General features: G+C 33.8%; 1 protein-coding gene across 2 annotated transcripts in view; it reads left to right on the top strand.

Annotated features, from left to right (window-relative positions):
- SGCZ (sarcoglycan zeta) overlaps nucleotides 1–25,293 on the top strand; it is a 1,084,978-nt gene that overhangs the window by 1,033,437 nt on the left and 26,248 nt on the right. For both annotated transcript variants that reach the window (XM_072763607.1, XM_072763608.1), the window contains one exon: nucleotides 22,547–22,619. In XM_072763607.1, coding sequence (XP_072619708.1) covers nucleotides 22,547–22,619 — 73 coding nt within the window. The remainder of the gene's footprint in view (nucleotides 1–22,546; nucleotides 22,620–25,293) is intronic.

Raw genomic sequence — 25,293 nt, 5'->3', positions numbered from 1 at the left:
GCCTCTCTCTCTCTCTCTCTCTCTGTGACTATCATAAATAAATAAAAATTAAAAAAAAAAAAGAATTAAAAAAAAAAGAAAGGTAACAGTGAAAACCTATGTGAATGGAGACACATAACATTTTCATGGGCTGGAAGACTCAATATAGTAGAGATGTTAATTCTTCTAAAATTTATGTGCAGCTTGAATGCATTCCTATCAAGATTTTACCAAGGTTTTTTTTTAATACATAGAAATACATATTCTGAAATTTATATGTAAATTTAATAAAATAACAAAAGCTCTGATGATATGGCTTGGATACAATGGTAGACCTCAGAGAATCTAACACAACAATATCTACGTGGTCCATTGTTCCGTTCCTCTTGAATATCAATTGCCTTGCTAGGGTTTTATAGTAGCTGGATTGCAAACAATGAAGATTGCAGTCCCTATAAAGTAAACTAAAAAACAACCCTGTGTTGTTGATTGAAAGGGGATCCTACAGTTTGAATACCATTCATTTCACATTTTATTCTTTCTTGGCAGTTACTGTCAAAACTCTGGTCAACTTACTCCATGGGATACATCATATTATCAATGAACTAGCATCTCAATTCTGATTTCTCTGTCAGGTTAGACAACCCCAATTCCTTTTGCTGCCCTATTCATGCTTAGAGATAGGCTGCATATCACAATTTTTGACAAGGTCCAACTATCCTAGGAAGAAGTGTGAGATAGGCTTATGGATCAAAGTAATTACTCAGGTCTAAACCCCCAAATTCTGACTTTAGGTGAGAATGTTAACTATAAACTTTTGTTTTTAAATAATTATATAAATTTACATGCTGTTGTAAAAAAATGATGCAGAGAGATCCCATGGAATGTTTATACAACTTCCCACAATCATAACAACTTTTGAAACTATAGTATACTATCACAACCAGGATACTGACATCGATATAGTCAAGACACAAAACCATTCTATTACCACAGGGATGCCTTATTGCCCTTGAAATCACACCCACCTTAACCCTTAATTATCACTTATCTGTCCTCTGATTCTATAATTTTCTTATGTAAGAGCATTATATATAGACTGCTTCCATAGTGACCCTTTGGAATTACTCATCTACCTTATACTCAACATAATTTCCCAGAGATTCATTCAAGTAGTTGTATGTATCAATAGTTTTTTCCTTTTCATTAGTGAATAGTATTCCATAGTATGAATGTACCAAGTTTATTTTTCAGTTTATTTTTTTCACTCAGTGAAGAACATCTGGATTGTTTAGGTTTTGGCTACTATGAATAATGCTACAATGAACATGTATGTACAGGATTTTGTATAAACATAAGTTTCATTTATCTGGTATAAATCACCAAGATTATAATTACTCAGTGATATGGTGGATATTGTTTTATAAGAAACTGCCCAATTGTTTTACAGAGTGACTATAACATTTTAGATTCTTTCCAGCAGTGTATGAGTTTCTTTGTATCCTCTCCAGCTTTAAAGTTTTCATTAAATTTTTAATCGAGAAACTATGTAGTCATGTGGTGATAGCTGTAGAATATCTCCTTGTGCCTTCAATTCGCATGTATCTTATGCCCAGTGATCTCAAACATCTCCTTATCTGTTTATTTCCCATCCATACATCCATTTTAGTAAACTGTCTGTATGTAATCTATTACCCATTTACTAAATGGATCGTTTATACTTTTTTACTTTTGTTTCCTATATTCTATATACTAGTCCTTTGTTAAATAAATGGTTTGCAAATATTCTCTCCATCCCTGTATCATCTCTGTTCATTCTTTTACAGGGCCTTCAGTGAAACAAATTTTTAAGTTTTGATGAGGTGCCATAATTTTTTTTTTTTTTTTTTATGGATCATACTATTGTTATTGAACCTAATAATGCTTTGCCTAATCCTGCATACCAGAGATTAGGTTTAGCTTTTTTTTCAAAAAGTTTTATAATTTTAGTTTTACATTTAAGTCTATTACACATTTTGAATTAATTTTTGAATATCATGTGAATTTTAGGTCAATGTTCTTTGGTTTGGGTTTTGTTTGCTTTGCCTAATAATATTCAATTGCTTTCTCCATTGAATTCCTTTTGCACCTTTGTCAAAAATCAGTTAGGCATTTGTCTACTTCTAAATTCTCTATTTCATTACACTGATTGAGTTATTTATCCTTCTGACAATATCACAGTATCTTGATTACTACAACTATAAAATAAGCCTTAATATAGAATAAAGAGAGTTTTCCAAACTTCATTTTCAAGATCGCTTTTGTTATTTTATTAAATTCACATATACATTTCAGAATATATATTTCTATGTATTAAAAAATGTATTTGGATATGGCATAGTGTTTTAATTTTTATTTTTATATGTATATTGTTAATACATAAAATTTGATTTTTTATGTATTGATCTTACATATTTATATTATGTGATTTTACTGAACTCACCTAGTAAGTTATAGGAAAATTTTGCAGTTGTGAGGATTTTCAATAGAGATAATCACACCATACACAAACAGAGGCAGTTCTATTTCTTGCTTTTAAGTCTGTATGCCTCTTATTTCTTTTTCTTGCCTCATTATAAGAGCTATAAATTCCTGTATTATCTGAATACAAATAATGCGGTGGAAAAAAGAGATGTTTCTCAAACAAATGTTTTGAGAAAATAATAACATGCTCAGATACTATGAGGCCTGGTCACTCTATTCCAAGAATAAGGATCATATATATTATTTTCTTGTAAATAATTTGAACATTACTCAGATCATAATGTGTTTTCTAATTGGATAGGCATATTGAAAGACTCGCAAAAGTTATGAACATTCCACAGAACATAAGAAGTCTATAGTTACTTATATTGCTCATGAATCAAGTAAAAATTCAGACCAAAAAGAACACTAATCATTGCTGTGTTTATAAGCTAAATAAATAATTCCTATCCCCAAACTCTTCCGTTATTGTAGATTCTACCCTTAATTTGACAAACAATGACTATGTAGCAATTGTTTTGAGTTATTGTTACAGTGGATACACAAAGAGAGATTTTTAACTTTGGCCTGCTAAAAACTAGCTATCAGGGATTTATTCCACAAAAGAAGTTCTGGATGATGATAACCTAACACTGAATCCAAATACGTTCAGTCCCAGGACAATGTAGCTGTTTTGAAGGGTCAGATGGGAATAGGAGGAATAGAATTCAGAGAGAAATAGGCTGAGCAGAAATTACTGGAGATATTCAAGGTGTAGCAATTAAGAACTTTGCCTCTGGCATTACAACTTACTGCTTTCTAGAAGAGTGATCATGGGCAATTTAGTTAATAGGTTTCAAAGTGACCAGTTCCTCATCTATAAAATATGAGGATAATAAATAATAACACCTCATTGTATTTTCACTGAATTAATGTGAGTTGATGCCTGTAAAGCATGGTGTCTGACACATACTAAGTGGTCAATAAATGTAAGAAATTATTGTTGTTATTATAACAGACATAAAAGCGTTACTTTATATAATGTGTTAGAGAAAAGACACTCTTCCTCTGGTGGCGCTTATTACAAAGACCTAAATTTAATTGTTTATCATTTGTCTCTCTCTCATACATACATAACTATATACAAGATAATATTGAACACTTCATGTAATACCGAGCAATATTCAATCCAGTGTAATAAAAGTAATTTAAAGGTCTTTCAGGGTATTTCAGTGAAAACAGTGTGAGATAAAGTAAAACAAACAATAAAGATAAGAAATGTATAACATAGTAAGTTTTAGAACAAAAAGTCACAAGTAATCACAATAATGAATAACATTTTGTCATAACCTTTGCTTTTGACAAAGTATAGTCATTTTCAATAATTTGTTTACTCCTCAGTATTTAGGGAGGTGTTTATCATTATCTCTGTTCCACACACTGGGCCTCAAGTTAAGTGATTTGCACAAAACACACACAGCTCTCAATGGCAGATCAGAAAGTAGATCTGTGTCCTCACTATTAGCCCAGTTGCATTTCTACTTCATTTTATCTGTGTCAATATATGCATATGTATATAATACATTTAGATCCTGAATAAGAATTTCTGTAACAAGGAGAGCTTCTAGGATCTGATTTATTTCGTAGGTAGGTTATAATTTCAAGCAGATTTATTTAGGAGGCTGGAAAAAGTTAAAGGTGAAGAGGAATGAGCACATTTAAATACTATATATCTGACTCTCTCAGTTAAATCAGAGAGGGCTCCAGGAGTAACCTCTCTATCTTCATGTAGCTATCTAAATTGAAAGCTCAAGATATGTCAAACAATGTCAAAGGAAGATTGAGGTAAACGATTGATGTTATAGTCACTGTGGAAAAACACTAATGTAATCTTGGTTGGAAATTTTAAAAGTCAATTGCAATTTGAGAAGGAACTAATTTTAGTTTTAAGTCAACTGTATATTCATCAATCAGGCTGAACTTTGTCTTCAAAAAGTATTTGCTGGAGTGTGTCAAGGTAAATTTTATTTCTAATTTCACCTTTGGAGTTTGTGGAGGTGTGTTTTGTGTAAGTGTATAAAATTTCCATGTCCACATAAATGATCCCTGGGACAATCTTTCATTTCCCAATAAGGGTAAAGTAAGAAGGAAGGAGAGAGGGAAGGAGAAAGGAAAAATATAAACTTGAATGGGTTGCCTCCTTTGCCAATCACCAACTGGTTATGTTAATTTCCCATTGCTGCAGTGACAATTATCACAAGCTGAGTAACTTAGAACAAAATTGTTATCTAATATTCTGGAGGTTGGAAGTCTGAAATGGTTCTCATTGGACTAACAGCAGGGTGTTTGCTGGGCTGTGCTACTTTCTGGGAGATTTTTTTTTTTTTTTTTTTTTGGCTTTTTCCAATTTCTAGAGGTCATAGGCATTCCTTGACTCCTGGATTAGCAATGACAATTCTCTCATCCAAATTCCCCTTTGCTTTTAAGGTACCAAAGTCATGCACAGATATCAGGGATTAGGACATGGATATTTGGTGAAGGGAAGGAATTCTTCTGCAACCACATCAATCGATAATGGATTTCACCAAATGATGTTTTTACTCATCTGCCAGTTCCTGGGAGATAGAAACAAAAGATATAGATTCCCTTCTTTCTTGAATTCAGAATTGGTAAGACAAAGAAAACTGAACTAGGCCCGAGCTTATCTGTGTTCAAGCAGTAATGGGTTTGTGTTTTCTCTATCCCTGGGTCATCTAAATGCTTATGCCTTAGCATTTGAGCCTCTCTCTGCTTCAATTCTCCAACCATAGAATAAGGATATTATTTTTTAAATTTCTCTCAGAGTTTGACAGTAAGAATTACATTATTTGACTTGGTATTTGTCCAGTGCTTAGCTATGACTGAAGTAGTTTAAGTATTCAGTGAATATTTTCCATGATCATCAGTATCTCTAGTAGCAGCATCAACAGTAATAGTGGTGGTGGTGGTGGTGGTGGTGGTGGTGGTGGTGGTGGTGGTAAAAGGAGTAGGAAAGGGAAGAACAAGAATATGGGAGAAGGAGGAGAAGTAGTAGTGTTATCAGTTTCTTCATCTGTTAGTTCCTGATCTTCTCACAAGGTTAATCTAAGGATCAGTAATATTATGTAGGAGAGAACACTTGAAATTAGGATAAAGTATTATCCTCTTTAAAATGTGGCCAAACTGAAAACAAATTTTTAAAATGCCTCTCATAATTGTTCAACTAAAGGCACAGGCTGGTGCATTTATTCATCAACTTTTCCCCCCATTGGTTGAAAGGTAGCCTCAGAGGTACTGAGTCCCTGGCAAGGCATTTTGGGGTACCCTTGGGTGCTGCTTGTGCTGAGCCAGCTTCCTGGGGCTCTGAGCAGCAGAAAGATCTTCGGCACATTCTTGAAGTGATGGGTAATGAATATGAGTCTGAGATGCTCTGGAACTGTCCTCCACCTGTGTTGGCTGAAATCAGGCATGAGCCAGGGAAATTTGCCTAATTCATTCAGAAAATAAAATCTATAGGTTTTGATCATGGTTCCAGACATGAATTATTAACCTCATGTGACATGCCTGCAAAATTAGGAAGGAAGATGTTTTAGCATAACTTAATCATAATATAAATGTAAATCTCTCTATATCAAGTTTAATATTCACTTATAGGATCAGTTTCTTATTTATCCACAATTCTTTCAACATCACTCTTTCCCCCATACAGATACAAAACTGTGAAGAATTTATATTTCATTGCATAGCCTCTTTCAAATTTCTGGCTGAGAAATGAGATAAATTATTTTTTTGATAATCATTAGTAATTGCCCCAATTGGTTTGGATTTTAGAACAAGGGGATCAGAATAATCTTTCAGCAACCAGTCTTTCTACTTACCAATTCTTTATTGCATGATAGGTGAAATAATATGGACTCTCAGCCTTAAAAATTATCTAAAATTTTAATTATTCCAAACTTCCCATGAAGTTTGAATTTTCTCTGTTGTGTCTTTGTAATGTGATCGTTCTCTCTTAACAGAAATTTCATAGCCTCTCAAGACAGTGATTTATCTTTAGACATTTACTTAAATACTTCTATTTAGGATGACATCTAATTAAGATGCTTCTACCTTTTAAGAAGAATTGTATATAAAAAGGAAAATATCTTTGGAGTTTTCATTTTATGTGTTAAAGTAGAAAGCTTTAAGAGGAATTAATGTTTTCCAAATTTTCTGCAATGAAGCAATTTATTTGAGTTTCTAATCAGATGAAGGAGAAGAAAAGGGACTAAAGACCAGGGGAGAAGAAATGAAGAAAGCTGTCAAATGATGAATGTTGACCAGTGAAGATTTTATGAGGCCTTTAAGAACATAGGTATTTATCCATACCTTATGGAAATCTAATATTCATTTTTAATTCATATCATTCAGTGGAAGTCTATATTTTAAATGGCTAAAATGATTCCATTTTTTGAACCATAATAGTTTATTAAGTAATTCCCTATTATTAGACATTTGGATTATAGTCAATGAACCTAAACAAGGCTATCATTCAATTCTTTATAGCTGCATCTTTGTATAAGAGGCTATCTCTTCAGGATAAATTCCTTAAAATTGAATCATTTGTTCAAAGTATAAGGACTCGGGAAGGTATTCATTATTTGCCCTCTCATCAACAGTGCATAAAATTCTCATATTCCTGAACCACCATAGATCATTAAGTCTTTTTTTTTTTAAGCAGGCTCCGTGCCCCAGCATGGACCCCAACACAAGGTTTACTTAATACCCTGAATTTAAGACCTGAGCGAAGATTGAGTTGGACACTTAACTGATTAAGCCACCCAGGTGCCCCAATCACTAAATCTTCTAAACTGACTTTACACATATCTAATAATGCTAAACAATCATGAAGCATACATACATATAGATAGATACAGATATAAGTGATACAGATATAATATAGGTAATAATCTCTTTATTTTCTATTTTATTTAAAATTTTTAAGATTTTATTTTTAAGCAATCTCCACACCCAGCATGGGACTTAAACTCATAACCCTGAGATCAAGATTCATTCATTCCACCAACTGAGCCAAGGTGCCCCGATAATAATCTTTTGAAAAAAATCTTATACAGTCCTGTGAGGAGGAGAGGACACACAGTTTTCTTTTGTTTTGTTTTATATATGAGAAAATTAAGATTTTTAAATAGCTAAATTATTCATTCAGTGCCACATTGCTAGTGAGACCTAGCGAGATGACACATTGACCTGTTTGCTGTAGTATTGCACATCCCCTCCAATGTCACGCTACTAAAAAACTATATACTTTCTGATACTCTGTGTAGTGAGCTGACAAAATAAATATCTCCACACAATCTTTTAACTGAATAGCAGACTTTAAATTATCTAACTTTGAGACCGATTGCAATTTTCTTATTTCAGGTAGGATTTTAAGAAAAAAACAAAACATTTTAATTTGAAACAAGTGTGGAAATTTGGTAAGATGTGCTATTTCAAAATGGCTATCTAAAACAAACAAAGAAAACGCCTCCAAAAAAGATTTTATTTTCAGTGAAAAATGCACTTTCTATAAATTCAGCAAATACTTTAGTCACTTTCCAAACAGTCACATAATGGCATCCATTTGCTGTGAGCCTAAAGTGGAAAATAGTGAATAAAGCTTTGTTTCAGCCATGGAGATAATAGAAACCAACATGACGGGCTGACTGTTCTAGTATCCTGGCCACTAGAAAAGATTCAAATAAAATTACATCTCTTTTTTGTTCTCATTTCTAAGTACTGATTAGTAGTGACATGGCGCATTTTTCCCCCCAGTGTACTGACTGTTCAGGTTTTTTTTTTTTTAGAATGAGTTTTCTTATTGATCTGTAGGAGTTCCTTCTATTTTCTGGATGGTAATTGTATATCAGTTATATTTACTATTGACCATATATTTTTTATCTAATTTTGCTTAAGAGTCTTTTTATTGTTAAGAAAATTTTATATTAATACAGTCAAATTTAAGGGTACCTGGGTGGCTCAGTGCTTGAGCTTCTGCTTTTGATCCCGGGGTCCTGGGATCAAGTCCCACATCAGGCTCCCCACAGGGAGCCTACTTCTCCCTCTGGCTATTTCTGCCTCTCTCTGTGTGTTTCTCATAAATAAATAAAAAAGATCTTTAAAAAATACAATCAAATTTATTGATTATTTTCTTAAAGCTTTTTATATTTTCTTTCATAAGAATGTATCCATACCTTCTCATAAGAAATATATTTTTGCCTTTAAAGTTTCTGAAAACCAGAGGATTTAACATGATACCTCAATGCAGTTTTAATTTGTTTCATTTGATTACAAACGAGCTGAACTGTTTTTTTCAGATGGCTCTTGAATATTAATGATCCTTTCTTTGTGAAGTAGCTCTCCATGTTCTGAGTCATTTTCAATAAGTTTCACTTTGCTCAATTACTTTTAGTGTTCTTTACATATTTGGAAATTGATCTTTGTCACTTGTATGTGCTGCAAATGTTTTCTCTAAAATCAAGGTTTACCTTTCAGTTTCTTATGGTGTCCCTTGTTCAGCAGAATTCTTAATTTCAGTGTATCCATTTTTATCATTTTTTCCTTTACCATAGGAGAAATCTTTGACCTGAAATCAAAAAGATATTCTCCTATATTGTCTTCTACTCGTTTTCTTAAAGATTTTTATTTATTTATTTGAGAGAGAGTGCAGGAGAGTTAGAGAAGAAGCAGGCTTCCGGCTGAGCAGGGAGCCTGATGACACTGAGCTTGATCCCAGGACTCTGGGATCATGACCTGACCCTAAGGCAGATCCTCAACAGACTGAGCCATCCAGGTGCCCCATCTTCCACACATTTTATAACTTTGCCCATCACATTTGTAGTCCAGCTGAAATGTATTTTTGTAGACAGTGATAAATACAATTTGATCTTCCCATATGTGTAAACAATTATCCTAGCGTCATTTATTGACTAGCCACTTGTTTCCCCACTTAATAATGATTATCATAAATTAACTTTCTATACAGATGTAAGTGTACTGGTTTGTTTCTAGGGCCTTCTTTATTCCGTTCTCTCTCTCTCTCTCTCTGTGTCTCCTACAGCCACACTGAACTCTATGTATGTTGTGTTATCTAGTAGGGAAAATCTGCCTAATTGAATGGGGGAGGGTGTTCAGAATTGCCTTATTTTTCTTATTTTCCCATATCCTTCTAGATAGGTTTCAGATCAGCTTGGCAAATTCCATGAAAATATCATTGATGATCTGAGATTGCATTAAATCTGTTCAAGGTTTCGGGGAAAATTAACAACTTTAGGTTCATATCTTCTTATTTATGATCACATTATATTCTTATATTTAAAATTGCTTTAATATCTTTTGACTAAATTTAATAATTCATTTTATAAAGGGTTTCCAGGACTTTTATTAAATTTTAAGTCAGAATAATTCTCTTACTAATTTTATTAAATTATCTGTAGGTTCTTTTAGGTTTTCTGTGTAGAAAACCATACTTTATATGAAGCATAAGATTTTGTTACTTTTTCCTCAAGCTATATGCTTTTAATTTATCTGCATTTTTCCTTCCCTTCCTACCAAGTGGTAGTACAAGAACTAGAGTAGGGAATTGAATTGAAGTGGTTATTCTAGACAAAAAGTAAAACCAGGAATGGCCTTGGTGGCTTAGTGGTTGAGTGTCTGCCTTTGACTCAGGGCATGATCCCAGGGTCTGGGATTGAGTCCCACATCAGGCTCCTGCAGAGAGCCTGCTTCTCCCTCTGCCTATGTCTCTACCTCTCTCTCTCCCTCTCTCTCTCTCTCTTTCTCTCTCTCTCTGTCTCTCATGAATAAATAGATAAAATCTTAAAAAAAAATTAAAACCACATCACACCTTTGTACCACTGTTGCTTGTAAATGAAATATTATAATATGTCACCAGTAAGTTTGAGGTTACTATGGTTTTATTGTTTTGTTGTAGATGACTCTAGCCTATGGGAAAAAGTTCACCTCCATTCCTATTTTCCTAAAAGTCAGTTATTGTTATTATGGTTGTTGTTATTGTTAATCATGGAAGAATGTTGAACTTTTTGAATGGTAGGTCTGTATCTTTTGATATGACTATATAATGTTCCCCAGCAATAAATCACTATGAAGAATTTTATTGATTAATTTTCTGCTGTTAAACAAAAATTACAATAAATACTAAAGAAATGATCCTGATATTTCTTACTTTACTGTTGGTTTCAGCATAGTATTTTCTTTAGGATCTTGGTATCTATACCCATGAACAAATATGAATCTTTATATTTTCTCTCTTATGTAGTTCTTGTCTGTGTTTGGTATTGAAGATTCCCTTCATATATTAAGGCATCATGTTTTCTCTTCCAATTTTCTGAAAAAGTTGCTATTAAATTGGAATTTTATTTGGAGAATATGTCAGGACTCAAACTAAAACATCTGGGTCTAATGCTCCTCAGTAAGATGCTATAACTTACATTCACACACACACACACACACATGCACAGATATGTGTATTTGTGCCACAAGTTATACTTTCTAAGAAAAAAGGAAAACTTTGTATTGAAAATATTGCATCTCTGCTTGACAGATCCATGGAGAGATATTTGGTGAATATATAACAATATTCCAGAAATGTAAAATCACAGGGACACCTCAATGGCTCAATCAGTGAAAAGGCAGGCTCTTGAATTCTGCTCAGGTCATGATTGCAGAATTGTGGGATTGAGCTCTGAGTCAGGCTCTATGCTCAGCAGGGAGTCTGCTTGAAGATTCTTCCCCCCTCTCTCTCTCTCTCACTCTCTCTCCCTCTGCCCCTCCCCCAACTTATACAGGTGCTCTCTTTCTCTCTCTAAAATAAATAAGTAAATCTTTAATATATAAAATCACATATCTAGATTATCCTGTTGTACATTACCCCCAATTTACCAGCACAGAACCATTCATATAAAAGGATCTAGTGCTAAACTCTATAAAAGCATTATTTTAGAGCTCAGAGTTCTTTAAAGCTACTTGGTGTGGCACACAAACCAGGCACATAAAATAAAGGGTGACATAATAGTTCCAGAATTTTGAAGATTCCTGGGACTTCTCTATGAACTGTGGATGCTCAGACTGGTTATGATTTGCATAAAACTCTAATGGTTTACTCTGCTTGCAATTGATTTAAAGATCATGCAAAGGCGTTCATGGCAATCCCAGCTGGAAATATGATGAGTGTTCATGGTAAAAATCTTGTTATGGAGGGAAACAGGTTCTGATATCCTTTACATTAATTAAAAGTAATGCTACCAATCCTCTTCTGGGTAAAAAACAAAACCCAAATAAGTGGAGCTTTCTTTGTTTACCTATTGGCACACAACAAATTACATGATGGGTGATAACATAAAATTCACAGGAGCAATCTGAAACAACAAAATGTAAAAAAAAAAAAATTAAAATAAAACCTCATAGAAATAAAAGGATGAAGGAAATTTATTTTGGCATTAACAACTGCTTTCTGATGTCTGTGTACCTAGCTCTCTCCCATTTGGGCTCTATCTGTGTATGCCATACTCTCCTGTTATTACAGGATAGGCTTTTGAGACTTTCACTTTTCACCTGAATTTTTATAAAACTAAGTTACTACTAAATGAGTAGGGACATAAATATCAAGGCAACTTGTCTGTACAAACATTCCAGATTCTGTGTCCACATCAACAGAGACATTGTGAAAATCATAGGTAACTAAATGTTTTAGGGTTATTTAGACATATTTTTAAAGATTTTATTTATTTGAGAGATAGAACAGGAGCAGAGGGAGTGTTAGAAGGAGAAGCAAACTCTTCACTGAGTGGGGGGCTCAACTTCGGGACCCTGAGATCATGACCTGAGCCCAAGGCAGATGCTTCATTGACTGAGCCACCCAGGCACCCCAGTCATTTAGATATCTTGAGATAAGAAGGAAAGCCTAAATTATGTCGAATTTGATACGATGTTAAACGTCCTAGCTTTGTTGATATATCAGTTTGTACAGATTAAACATGTAGTTCAGGGTCATAAAGCCATTTACAGAATTAGCATCTTTTGAATATACAAGGTTAGAGTTTTGTTTTCTGTTGTTGTTTTTTTTTAATAAAAAAGAGATAGTAGAAAATTACGATAAATCCATAAACAATGGAATGAATATCTGAAGCCACTGAAGACAAACAGTACTACCTGTTTTAGACAACTTCCCTACTGGTTTTTATTTTCCATTAAAAGCAATAGAAATGTATGCATTTTATGTCAATGTATCAAAAATCTTGAAGGGGAGACAATTAAGAAATAAAAGTTCTGCTGAGATGATGAGTCCCTGTCCTTGTGCATTCCACCAGGTAATGCACATAGTGCCAGTAGGAAACAGTCTTCCTGCCTGGGACTCACAGCAGCAGACATCCCATCTTGCCTTCAGAGAATAATCTAAATAGGGGTAAAGAACTTGAGGAATAAAATATGACAAAAAGGCAGAATTAAGTATTCACTTTTCTTTCACAAAGAAACCTGAGTTTATCTTGCAACTGACAGAAGATTTTTAGATAAGTGAATTTCCTCAAGGATCCGAAAAGCTTAAATTGCATATGGATTGAACGATGATTGAGTTTCTAAAGGAGAGGGTTACACAGAAAACGTGCATGCATAAGAATGAACATGATCTTAAAGAGGCAAAACTAGTATTAGATATACTATCTGCATGTTAAGTAATATGTACAAACCTCAAAACAAAATATACTATTAGATTAGGTGTTTCCATGCTTCCAAAATGTATTTAAATGTGCATAAAAATAATTCACTTAAAGATATGGCTTTATTAATTTTCTAAATCTTATGATGAACTAATCTTTTATGATTTATTTTTTATAAAAAAAGTGGCAAAAACAATTTAGGTATCTCATTGTTATCAAGTTATTTAATAGTTTTACATTTTAATTTCTATTAGAATCTTTGCAATGTAGTGATAAGTTGATTCAAACATTCCTGCCTCTTAATAAATTCATAGCAATCGAATTTATGATTATTTTGTCTACTAAAGATATGTTCTTGGTGACATCTTTTGATTTAGGATTTGCTAAAAGAATTTTTCTAAAAGCCTTAGTATTGTTTCTCATTCCTTTAGTTTATGTAAGTAAAGGACAAAATGACAACCTCTGTAATTATAGATCTTAAAATGACTTATTATTTCCTGGATATGTATATCCTCAGAGTGAATGAGAAAAGCTCTTCTTAATGATTCTAATATTTTTTTGGAGGTGGGAATTTGAAAGAGGGGTTATTTTTGTACCCTCGCTCCTAGATGTAATTTTCATCAAACTACATATTCATTCAATATGAACATAATTTATTTTATTTTCCATTCTGTTTTCTTCATACATGCTTTAAAATTTCAAATATTTTTGCTTCATTGAAAGCAATAGAAAGAATTAACAAATGAAGAGGTTTTCTACCCTAAATAATCAGAGAAATAAGTGCTAGTAAAATACAAACTACTTGAAGGTTATAAAATATGAAGAAGGCTGTCTGCATTATTTCTAGTCCTGATATATTTAAGTCTTTTTTTTATTGGTGACAAATCAAATATTTTTGAAATATACTTCATCTTGAAGAAAATAGTTTTATTCTAATGCATTTTCCATCTGATTAAGTATCTTTTCCATTATCTCTTTTTATCTTTTGAAAACCTTCAGAAATGGAAGAGAGGACATGATTTAGCATCTGGGAATAAATGCCTTGAGATATTTTTTAAATTATAAAAGATGCTGACTGAAAAGTAAAACAGATTTTGAAATAATATATTTTCAGAAATCTTGGCAGCTTATTCTCCCATCTCAAATGAACAACATGGTGTTTTTTTGTTGTTGTTGTTTCCATCAGAAAGACAATTTAACAATACTGTTTCCCTGTTTCAGCAGAATAATTAACTTTGGCTAGGCTCATAGTAACAGTTTCAATAAATTCAGATCATCACCTCAGGGTATTAATAACCCAATTTGTATTGAAGTATTAAACAAAGAAATATGTTAAGAAACAGCAAGTTCCCATGTTTTACACATAAATTATAAATAGAATAATTTTAATGTATTCATGCTTTCTCATTCTTTCCTTCTCATTCTTCCTTTCATTTACTGACCTCAACTATATATCATAATCTAAGATCAGTGCAGAGTGTACAAAACTAATTAAGACAAAGTCCTTGAGTTCAAGGAACTCATAACTAATTGGGTAAGAGTTCAAAGTAAATTGCACAGCAATGTGATAAATATTATACTAATAATTTTCACAAGGAGCTAGAGAAGCTGAGCAGAGGGAGGAAGAACAGAAAGGACACAGATAATGTTTGTTTCACTGAGAAAATAATATAGAATCAGATCCTACAGAATTTGTAGATTTTACCATCGAAGGGGAGAAGGATGGGGGAATACTGGGAAGAAGTAGTATTCACGACAGTTCATAAATATTTCAAAATCTGCAAGAGTTGTATTGTTACTAAAGCGTAAAATGCATAATGCTGCTAAGAGGTAAATTCTACTTAGGCATTTGGATTTGACTTCTATAGAAGATTGGATTCTGGAAGCATTTTAAGTGAGAATTACAGTCAGCTTTTTTTTTTTTTTTGGTAAAGATTTTTATTTATTTATTTGAGAGAGAGTATGAGAGAGAACGAATTGGGGGGGAGGCATAGAGGGAGAGAAAGGATGAGAAGCAGACTTCCTGCTGAACAGGGAACCCCACAAAAGGCTCAATCCCAGGACCCCAGGATTATAACCTGAGCGAAAGGCAGACACTTAACTGACTGAGCCACCCAGGGATCCTTCAGCTTTAGAGTATTAACTGGCAGTGGTATGGCGGAATAATTGAGAGAAAATAAAAGTGATGTTGAAGTTGTAGAAAGAAGTAAGCTAAAGGAAGTTGAACAAGAAAGTACATCTCCATATACTCCCCAGTTTCTGAATCAAGTGTTTAGAACATAATTGTACCATTCATCAAACTAGCATTAAAAACAGGAGAGAAAAAACTTTCAAAGGAAGGTCCTTGAAATATTGATCCTTTTCAGTATTGATAAGGATCAACAATGTCTTACACATGTGAAATATTAATTATTATTTCACATATGTAAGGCACCATGTTGTGCATAAGAAGCCAGTGGGGTATGAGTATGTCTTTTTTTAAAATTCTAGATAGAGAATAACACAAATAATTTAAAATGTAAAATTTTAGGATAAATATGATAGGTTCTACATGAGCCTGACAAGTAGTAAACCCTAAATATGTTCAAAGGATGAACAAACTACATTTACCTTAAGAAGTGGGAAAGTAGTAAAGAGACTTCATAGATAAGTAGAGGAAAAGAAGTCTGAGCAGGTGGATGGGCTCAGATTATAGAAGTCTTGTATGCTGGGCAGAAGCAGTACCTAAGAAAATAATATAGTTCTTTGTAGAGGTGAGATATCAGGAGGCTTGGTAAGATTAATCTAGCCATGTATAGGTTGCATTTTGTGGAGTTAACTGGAAGCAGGAACACAATTTAAATTATTAAAATAACATAAGTAGGAGATGTATGTTGAAATGTGTTGACATTTTTTTAAGGGGAACTCTTTCTGATGGAGTAGAAGAAATGACATTTAATAACTTACTTTGCCAATATAATTGCTCCCTTTCTTCTCCAAAATATTTTTTTCTGTTGATTCGTAGGGACAAACTCATTTCCACTTGTATTTAAGGAGAAACGAGAAGAGGTATATAGTATACACATTTTGACATGTTTGGGAAAAAAATGATATAACTGACTATTAGAAAGTGAAAGTACCTTAGATATCATATTATTCAATGCCTACCTTTTTAAAAGATGTATTTATTTATTTGAGAGAGCAAGAGAGAGCATGAGGGGAGGGACTAAAGAAGGGTAAGTAGACTCCGCTGAGCGTGGAACCTGACGTGGGGCTCAATCCCATCACCCCACGATCATGACCTAAGCTGAAATCAAGAGTCAGTGTTTAACTGACTGAGCCATCCAGGAGCTCCTGAGTGCCTAATTTTACAAATGACAACCAGAGGGCTTTAAAGACCACAAAACAAATTAGAGGCAGATCTGGTAATAGAATGATACTATTTCCCATCTCATCTTTGACTTTACCAATTTGGATTTGGAGGGAAAAGGATGCAACTAAAGGTAAAAGAAGGCAAGACATGAAGCCTTCCAAAGACTGAAATAATCAGTGGCATAGGTTTAAATTTGAAAATAATGAATAAATTGGAACTTTCTGGTGCTTAGGAAGTATATGAATTTGCCCTCATCTTCATCCCTTTTCTGGTGTAGAAATTTAAAATGCTGCCTGATATTCCTAGAAACTGAGGGCAGAGGGCAGGGAGGGTTGTGTACTCTTAACCTCTTTGGCCTCATGGGCTTCATTTCCTTTCATGTTATCTCTTCTATCCTATATTGATCTGGATGTAAAACTCATTCCCTTCTTTGTCCTCTCCAAAATAATAATAATACTAAATCAAAACCTCAAAGATATAAATGATCATGGTAGATTTTATTAAAAAATGGAAGGCAGTCAGAAATCCCATTTGGCAAGCATCAAGACAAATGATGTAAAAATAGAATTTAAATGTTTCTATTTCTCTCTGGCCTCCTTCCCACAGAGTGAGTTGTCCCAGCCTTTCCTGATTCCTTTGTGCCCATTCCCTCTGGCTTTTCTCTTTTATTCTTTTCTCAGACTCTCCAGAACAGCAGACATTCCACACTAGGCCTTAGCCTTCTCTTCCAAAGCCCTGTGCCAGCTGATATGGAGGCCCCTGGGGAAGCTGGGTCTCCTCCAGGCCAGAGGTGCTACTAGGCTCTTCATGTCACTTCCCACAACTCCAGAGAGACATATTAATGAATACCTGTCTTACACTGGAAAAGTGCTAGGAAGTGGCACTATAGAGTGAAAAAGGCCCTGATCTCAAATACAATTAAAAAAAAAAAAAAAGTCACAAGGTGTAAAGAATTTCGATGTAATTAACCAAAGAAATTGTGTGCATTGAATAGCACAGGATCAAACTTGAAGATAATGAATAAATAGGAATATTTTTACCCCTGAGATATAGATGGATTCACCCGGGACTTCGGCCCTATTCCAGGGGAGGAATTTAAAGTACTGTCTCAAGTTTAATAAAGTTTTTGATTATTTAAGTCTCCTAACAGTCCCATGGACTGGATATTGGAGGTGGTGCTACTATCATGACACTGATTCCTCTCCCTTAAGTTCTTAGAGCTAATTGCTAGCTTGGAATTCTTTTAAATACAATGACTGTGATTTCTCATTAAAAAGAGAAATATTTTGGGGCACCTGGGTAGCTCAGTCAGTTAAGTGTCCAACTCCTGGTTTAGGTTCAGGTCATGATCTCAGGGTTCTGGGATCGAGCTCCAGGTCAGGCTCTAGGCTCAGTGTGGAGTCTGCTTGTCCCTCTCCCCCTGCTCATGCTCTTTCCCTGTCTCTGTCTCTGTCTCTCTGTCTCTCTTTCTCTACCTCTAAAATAACTAGTCTTTAAAAAAAAAAAAAAAAAAAAAGAAGAGAACTATTCTCTTCCGCCCATGCTCTTTCCCTCTGTCTCTCTTTCTTTACCTGTAAAATAAATAAAGCCTTTTAAAAATAAGAAAGAAGAGAAATATTCTAAGAAATGGCATCCTATACTATTCTTTCCTTAACTTTTCCTTTGACTTTTAAAAGGAAGCTAAAACTCTGGTGGAGTTAATGACTGTTTCACCTACTCCAGTTACTTGGATGATGAATTTCCAGGATACCTGCACAGAGGGCTAATAAGTGTAAAACACAGAAAAATCACAACCATCCTTACATTTTTGTTTTCATTTTTCTACGACTTTTTTTTTAATTTTTATTTATGATAGTCACACAGAGAGAGAGAGAGAGAGAGAGGCAGAGACATAGGCAGAGGGAGAATCAGGCTCCATGAACCGGGAGCCCGACGTGGGATTCGATCCCGGGTCTCCAGGATCGCGCCCTGGGCCAAAGGCAGGCTCTAAACCACTGCGCCACCCAGGGATCCCCATACGACTTTTTAAACATTAGGATAAAGTACAATTAAAAGAGAAATCATACAGGTCACAATTTTTTATTTAGAAGAAACTTCTTTCTCAGCTTATTTAGGCATTGATTGATCTTATCTGGTACCTATGCAGCTGCATTACGGAATTCCTTGATCACTGAATAGAGTCTTGATTAATAAAAGGCATTTACTATCTAACATTTAAGAATCTCTTTACAGTGTCTGAATTTCAGATTTCAGAATTCAGCATAAGACGATGTTACTTGAAACTGACATTTTGGGAAGAAAGATGTCATGTATTAATGAGTGAACCCATGTTGGGCCATTAACCCGGCAAACATAATGTGTACCTCTTCTGTGGTGATTTTCATAAAGAAAAATGACAGGGCCGGGGAGGGGGGTGGATTAAGAAATACTGAATTCTTACCTTGAACCAGGCACATTTATATCCTATTTAAGAAAACCTTACCCAACCTGTAAGGTTGGCATTCTTATCTTTCTTTATATCTATGGAATTTGAAGTTTGGACAGTTTAAATAACTTGCTCAAGTCATTTAGGTAAGAATGAAGGAGTGAGGTTGTCTTCTACTGTCTCCTAACTTCAAAGTGCATGGAAAACCTGAAGGCCGGGGAGCCTGGGTGGCTTAGCAGTTGAGTGTCTGCCTTTGGTTCAAGTCATGATCTCAGGGTTCTGGGATTAAGTTCTGCAACCGGCTTCCTTCAGGGCGCCTGCTTCTCCCTCTGCCTGTATCTCTTCCTCTCTCTCTGTGTGTCTCTTATGAATAAATAAATAAAATCTTAAAAAAAAAAGAAAAAAGAAAAGAAAACCTGACGGCCAAGATTCTAGCTCACAATGTGAGGTATTTAACTTCTCTGATTACAGCTTCATCATTTTGCAGGCATAAACAGTATATTATCTATTTACATTAAAAATGTGAGAAAAAAGGATAATTTATGTAAAACTAATATTTCAAAGTGCAGAGATATCTTTGCTTTGCTGCTGTGTGTATTACTGATCATAAGTCCTCCATACAAAGACAACGACCTCATAAAACTATATCGGAAAGTAACTGCAATAGAATTTATGAAGCTAGTGGCTAGAAAAACTCTACCTTTCACAGGATATATATATATAGTTTCTATAAAGTTGAGGAAGAACCTCAGAACACCAGGTATTTTTGGTTTGGTTTGTTTTTTTTTTTGGTGTTGTCTGTTCTGGTGCAAATGGCAAACCACCTAGAGTAAAGCTTTTTTGACAATATAGAGAGCCACATTAGGAAGGATATGTAAATTTAATTTTAATGTTATATTTTCATTTTTGATGGTGGTGGTGTTTTATGTTAGGCATTCATAAAAAGTAGCTTCCAGGGGTTCCCTGGTTGGCTCAGCAGTTGAGCGCCTGCCTTCGGCCCAGGGCTCAATCCTGGAGTCCTGGGATCAATTCCCACATCAGGCTCCCTGCATGGAGCCTGCTTCTCCCTCTGCCTGTGTCTCTGCTTTTCTCTCTTTCTCTGTGTCTCTCATGAATAAATAAATAAAATCTTTAAATTTAAAAAAAAAGAATAGGTTACAATTTATTTTAAAAATATAAGCATTTTATTTATTTTTATTTAAATTCTAGTTAGTTAACATACAGTGTATATTAGTTTCAGGTATACAATGTAGTGATTCAACTTTGAATTTCAGATAAATACCATATCATTTTTACTATAAGTATGTCCCCTGAAAATATTTCATACTTATTTTAAAAATTATTTCATATTTCCTGAAATTCAAAGTTAATTTGGTGTCCTGTATTTTTAATTGCAAAGTCTGGCAACCTTCCTAATCATCTGACATTTGTAAAATTTCCCAATTCGAAGGTAATATGAATTTTAATTTTGATTTTTTTATACTGTGAGAGTATGTATATGCCTGCTTCAGACAGCTTTAATCTTCCCTTTCTGATTTCCTTTTAAGATGATCATTATTGCTTATTAATTAGTACCCCTTTGGCTCATTCTAGGACAGCAATGGAGAGGATGAGAGTAATTTTTTTCATTATCTGGAGGTTTATAGTTAGTTAATCGTTTACATTATTTTATTCAAGTTTTAAAGTTATCCCCTTAGGAGATATGATTATTTATTCAAGTTTTTTTTTAATCATTAAAAATTTTCTATACTGATACTTAGAATTAAGACCTCTATCAGGTTTTTTTAATATATATATATGTATATATATATATATACACATATATATTAGAGATTTTATTTATTTATTCATGAGAGACACAGAGAGAAGCAGAGACACAGGCAGAGGGAGAAGTAGGCCTCATGCAGGGAGCCCGATGCAGGACTCGATCCTGAGACTCCAGGATCAGCCCTGGTCTGAAGGCAGGCGCTAAACTGCTGAGCCACCCAGGGAATCCCCCCCCATCAGTTTTTAATCCTCATTGGAAAATTAAACCTTTGATAATATTCCCCTTTTACTTTCACCGATATAGTCTATGCAAAGTTACTATGTGTGCCGTTCCATGTTTGAAAATAAGTGTTGCTACTGCTCTTTAATTATATTTCTGTTATCTTGTCTGGAAAGTTTTCAAAGTCACAGAATAGTGGAAATTAATTTTTAAACTTTATACATGGATAACTATTTTTTCTGGAAGTTATATCTTCTTTTAAAATGCTAACGCAATCTCTCCTTGAGATATGAAAATTTAGACCTTGAAATGTTTCAAATGTCACCCCTGCCACAATCACAAAATTGGGGTTTTATCTAAAACTTTTACTTCACTTTCAAAGACCTATCTCTAAGAATTTTCCACTCACAGAAATAAAATATCTTACAAAATATCAAAAGAGCAAACTCCATAAAGAAATAATTGCTCCGATAATCTATCTATATATCATACGCCTTACAGAGTCTCTAGAAAAAAACAAAACTAAACATCAACAACTACTAAAACCTGGTGAGAGGTCAACAAATGCCAATAGCTTTTAGCTTATAAACTGAAATCTGTAATCTTAGGCATTTGCTGCTGCAGAACCTTATAAATTTACCCTTAGAACCATAATATAGATGAAACCATGTTACAGTCTTTGAAAAAAAAAAAAAAAAGTCTTCCTCTCTGCTTGAAGATCAAGGTCTGCATTGCTGTTTTATGTAGAGAAATTGGTGATTTTAGTGTATTTTCTTACAAAACAACTTGTTTTTAAGGAATATAAGTGTTAGCTCTAATTTTCTAGTGAAAATTTCTTTATGCTTATTGAATCAATATATTTCCCATTGTTCTTCACAATAAGCATAAGCGGCTTTATCTTCTAGGTTTAAAATTTATATTTTTTATTTGCATTATTTGTATTATTTGCATTATCTTGTATAATTTGTATTAATGAGCTGGTTTAGAGGCCATTGATGGAGCAGACATGACATTCCTACACCAAAATGTTTTTGAAGATTAAGCCAAAAGAAAAAATCATTCCCAAGGGAATGATCTAAAAAGTTTATGTGAAATTTCAAAAGAAAAAAAAGATTTTTGTCATCATCATCATCTTCAAAAAATGTTTTGTTGCAGTTTTAAAAAGCAAGGTCATTTTGTTTAGCTCAGTTAAATTATGGAAAGGCTCTGGGAATCTGGAAAATCACATGGAGTCAATAAATGAAAGTGTAGTTAGAATATAATTCAAGTGCCTGAGGAAAGTGTTGTAGAGCATGACCTCTTTGGGTAAGTATGACCCCACATGAAGACAACTCTAATGAAATTATTTTGAGCAGTTTATGGTTTTAGATAGAGCTTTAGTTCCAAAGAGGTCAAATTAAGGTGCCATGGATAATCTCTCTCATCAAAGGCGGGTGTTGTGTGTATGCCAAATGCCCCACAAGACCTATGTCTTTAAAGAATTAATGATATATTGCAAGGGAACTCACTCTCCATATTTTCATTCACACTCTTGCTTGTACTGACTACTGGCTCCCTGTTCTGTCCAGGCACTGAAGGAGCAGTATTTGGGCACTCTGTTGAAACACCTCACATCAGAGCAGAACCATCCCAAGATCTCAGGTAAGTTCTGGCTCTTCCATCTGTGGCAGAGTTCAATCCATGTTGATTTGCCCTTGATATACAGGGAAGTAAAATAGAAAATGTGCTACATATTTGTGTTACTTGAATATATATATGTAACCTGTTGTCAGGGAATGTCAACACAAATATGTGAGTTATTATTCCAACTTTCTATATATTTTTGCCTCTAATAAAATGAATATAAAAATAAACCTATCAGGCAGGAGGAGTGTGGAAAGGCAGTTACAGAGGAGGTTTAGAGAGGATTGATAAAAATCAAGATTCCAGAAGATCTGATAGGCAATGAAACACATGGCACACATAGGCAGAAAGAGGAGGCAGGAAGTAGGAAAAAGCTAGAAATTGTCAGGGAGTGTTATGTTAAGGGAAACACAAAGCAAATGTAAATAGTAATCAGAAAAAGGCAGAGCTTAATTGCCTTATGATGGATTCCTCAATCTTATATTTCCAATGGAAAACGCTACTTTCTGATACCGTGCTGTTTCTAAGAGGCAGAGCTGTATGTAACAGCCCTCACTACCCAGGAAATTGCGAGACAACTTTATAGAATTCGTCCTAGGATAATTACAGCAACTGTTAATAAACGTTGAAATATTAAAATCTTGTAACTGATTGATTAATGTTTTTAACTCAGTAAGTGAGTTAAGGTTTGGGGATCAAAGATCTTTTATATGATTTATTGTGGTCCTCATTCCAAAGTATATCAGTACAACAAATCATGTATATCTAAAACTAATAGGATCTTATACATCAATAAAAAGAGATGCCTTATATAATTACTATCTGATGGGTAAATTATATTCCAAAATACATTTCTATAGGATTAAAAAAGACAACATTAATGATGATAAAAAAATAAATCAGATATTAAAAGTCATTTTTAAAGCTGAATCAAAGTATCAACCTGGGAGATGGCATTTGTCTTAGAAAATACAATATGAATATGAAGCAAAACCCAAATTATTTCATAAAGATCAGGTTTAGTCCTTCCTGTTTGGATGAGTGGGAAAAAAATGTTCAAATGAAAATAGAATAATAAAGAAAAAAAATTAAATGCAAAAAAAAAAAATCCGTACTTTCACAACAGTAAATTTTTCAGACCTTTATAGTTCTGTGATAAAATTTCCTAAGGAAGTCAGTTTCTCAGTATTTTAGCATTTGACATCCAAATAGTCTGGTCAACAATAACAGAAGAAGGTGGCCATCTTCAAGGCATTTTTTATGAGACAGAAATAATTTTTTCCTCAATGCCCAAAAGCCAGGGATTTAGGAGGGTTGAAGAGTATATGTAAATAGCATCTCATGGTGTGTTATACTTTTAACTTATGGCTCTTTTCTCAGTTAGGAATTCAACATTTTTGTGTAATTATTTATTTTATCCCTCCCCATCTAGGAAGGTTGTATGCTCCATAGACCAGGATCTACATTGTTCCTTGTTTATCTTTGTATAAACTATTTAAAGACTGCTATAGCAGTCAACATGTATCTCACATATAATGTGCCTGATACATACCTGTTCATTTGAATTACTGAAATAGCAAAACTCAATAACAAGGATGTTGAGTGCATGTAATGTAAGAAGTGTGGTCACAGTTACTGTGTTATTAAGACCCATGTGGCCAACGTTGACTCCAATGGTTTTTGAACTGTTTTAGTACACATGCCCGAGCTTAGTGATTCATTCAATAAAAAATTTGTTTAAATTACACCATTCTAAAAGAAACTTCTTTTTACTTCTAACATTTTAGTAACTATATACTCATTGAATGATTTTCATTTTAGTAACTATATACTCATTGAATGATTTTCATTATGAAAATCTATCGCCAAAAGAGAAATAAGAACTTTACTTTAATTACCTTGCTGACATGTCTCAAAATTCATAAGTGTGAATGTGAATTTAATTATAATTAGTATATAGTGTTTAGAGCTTTTATTTTCTAATTATTCATCAATTATTTAAATATTGCACTAAGCTAAGCTTATCTGCTAGTGCTAAAAGCAAATTAGCAACCCCCAAGATGAGTGTTACTGATATAATTCGAAAGCTGAAACAGAAGCAAACCACAGTAATGATGGGGGTGTTCAATTATTCATTTGTGTACAAGAAGATTAAAAGCAGAATGTCTGGAAGATTTTTACGAGTCCTGCTGACAATTCTTCTTTCAGGCCAGTAAGAAGTACTCTTAGTCGACACCTAATTCTAATTAACAAGGTGAGATCGGTTGGCCAGGTAAATCAAATGGTAATTTGGGGAGTAAGTAGCTGTGTTGTCTTTAATTTTGTTTTTGCTGAGAATAAAAGACTTTAGACAGGTACATTCCAAAAGTTTTATTAAAGAATATAGGTAATATTTTGGAGTGGACAGGAAGTAGATTTCTACAATTTGCGTATTCAACATGTTTGATGAGTCCTTAATATTTGGCCAAATTCTATGCTAGTTTCCACATGCTCTTTAAACCTACACATGTAGATTTTCTAGGATATTTTATATAAAGTGACATTGTTTTTTAGTAAGTACCTATGTATTAGAAAGGTGGAAAAAAGTATATTGAATAGTCAGTAACAGCATAACAGTATATTTTTCCAGAAGAACCCAGGTATGAACGTTCTTCTGTTTTTATTTCTTAAATTAAAATATAGCTAAATTATT

The sequence above is a fragment of the Vulpes vulpes genome, chromosome 7 (genome assembly GCF_048418805.1).
Source record: "Vulpes vulpes isolate BD-2025 chromosome 7, VulVul3, whole genome shotgun sequence".
Classification (NCBI taxonomy): Eukaryota; Metazoa; Chordata; class Mammalia; order Carnivora; family Canidae; genus Vulpes; species Vulpes vulpes.
This window is presented reverse-complemented; position numbering and strand designations above follow the sequence as displayed.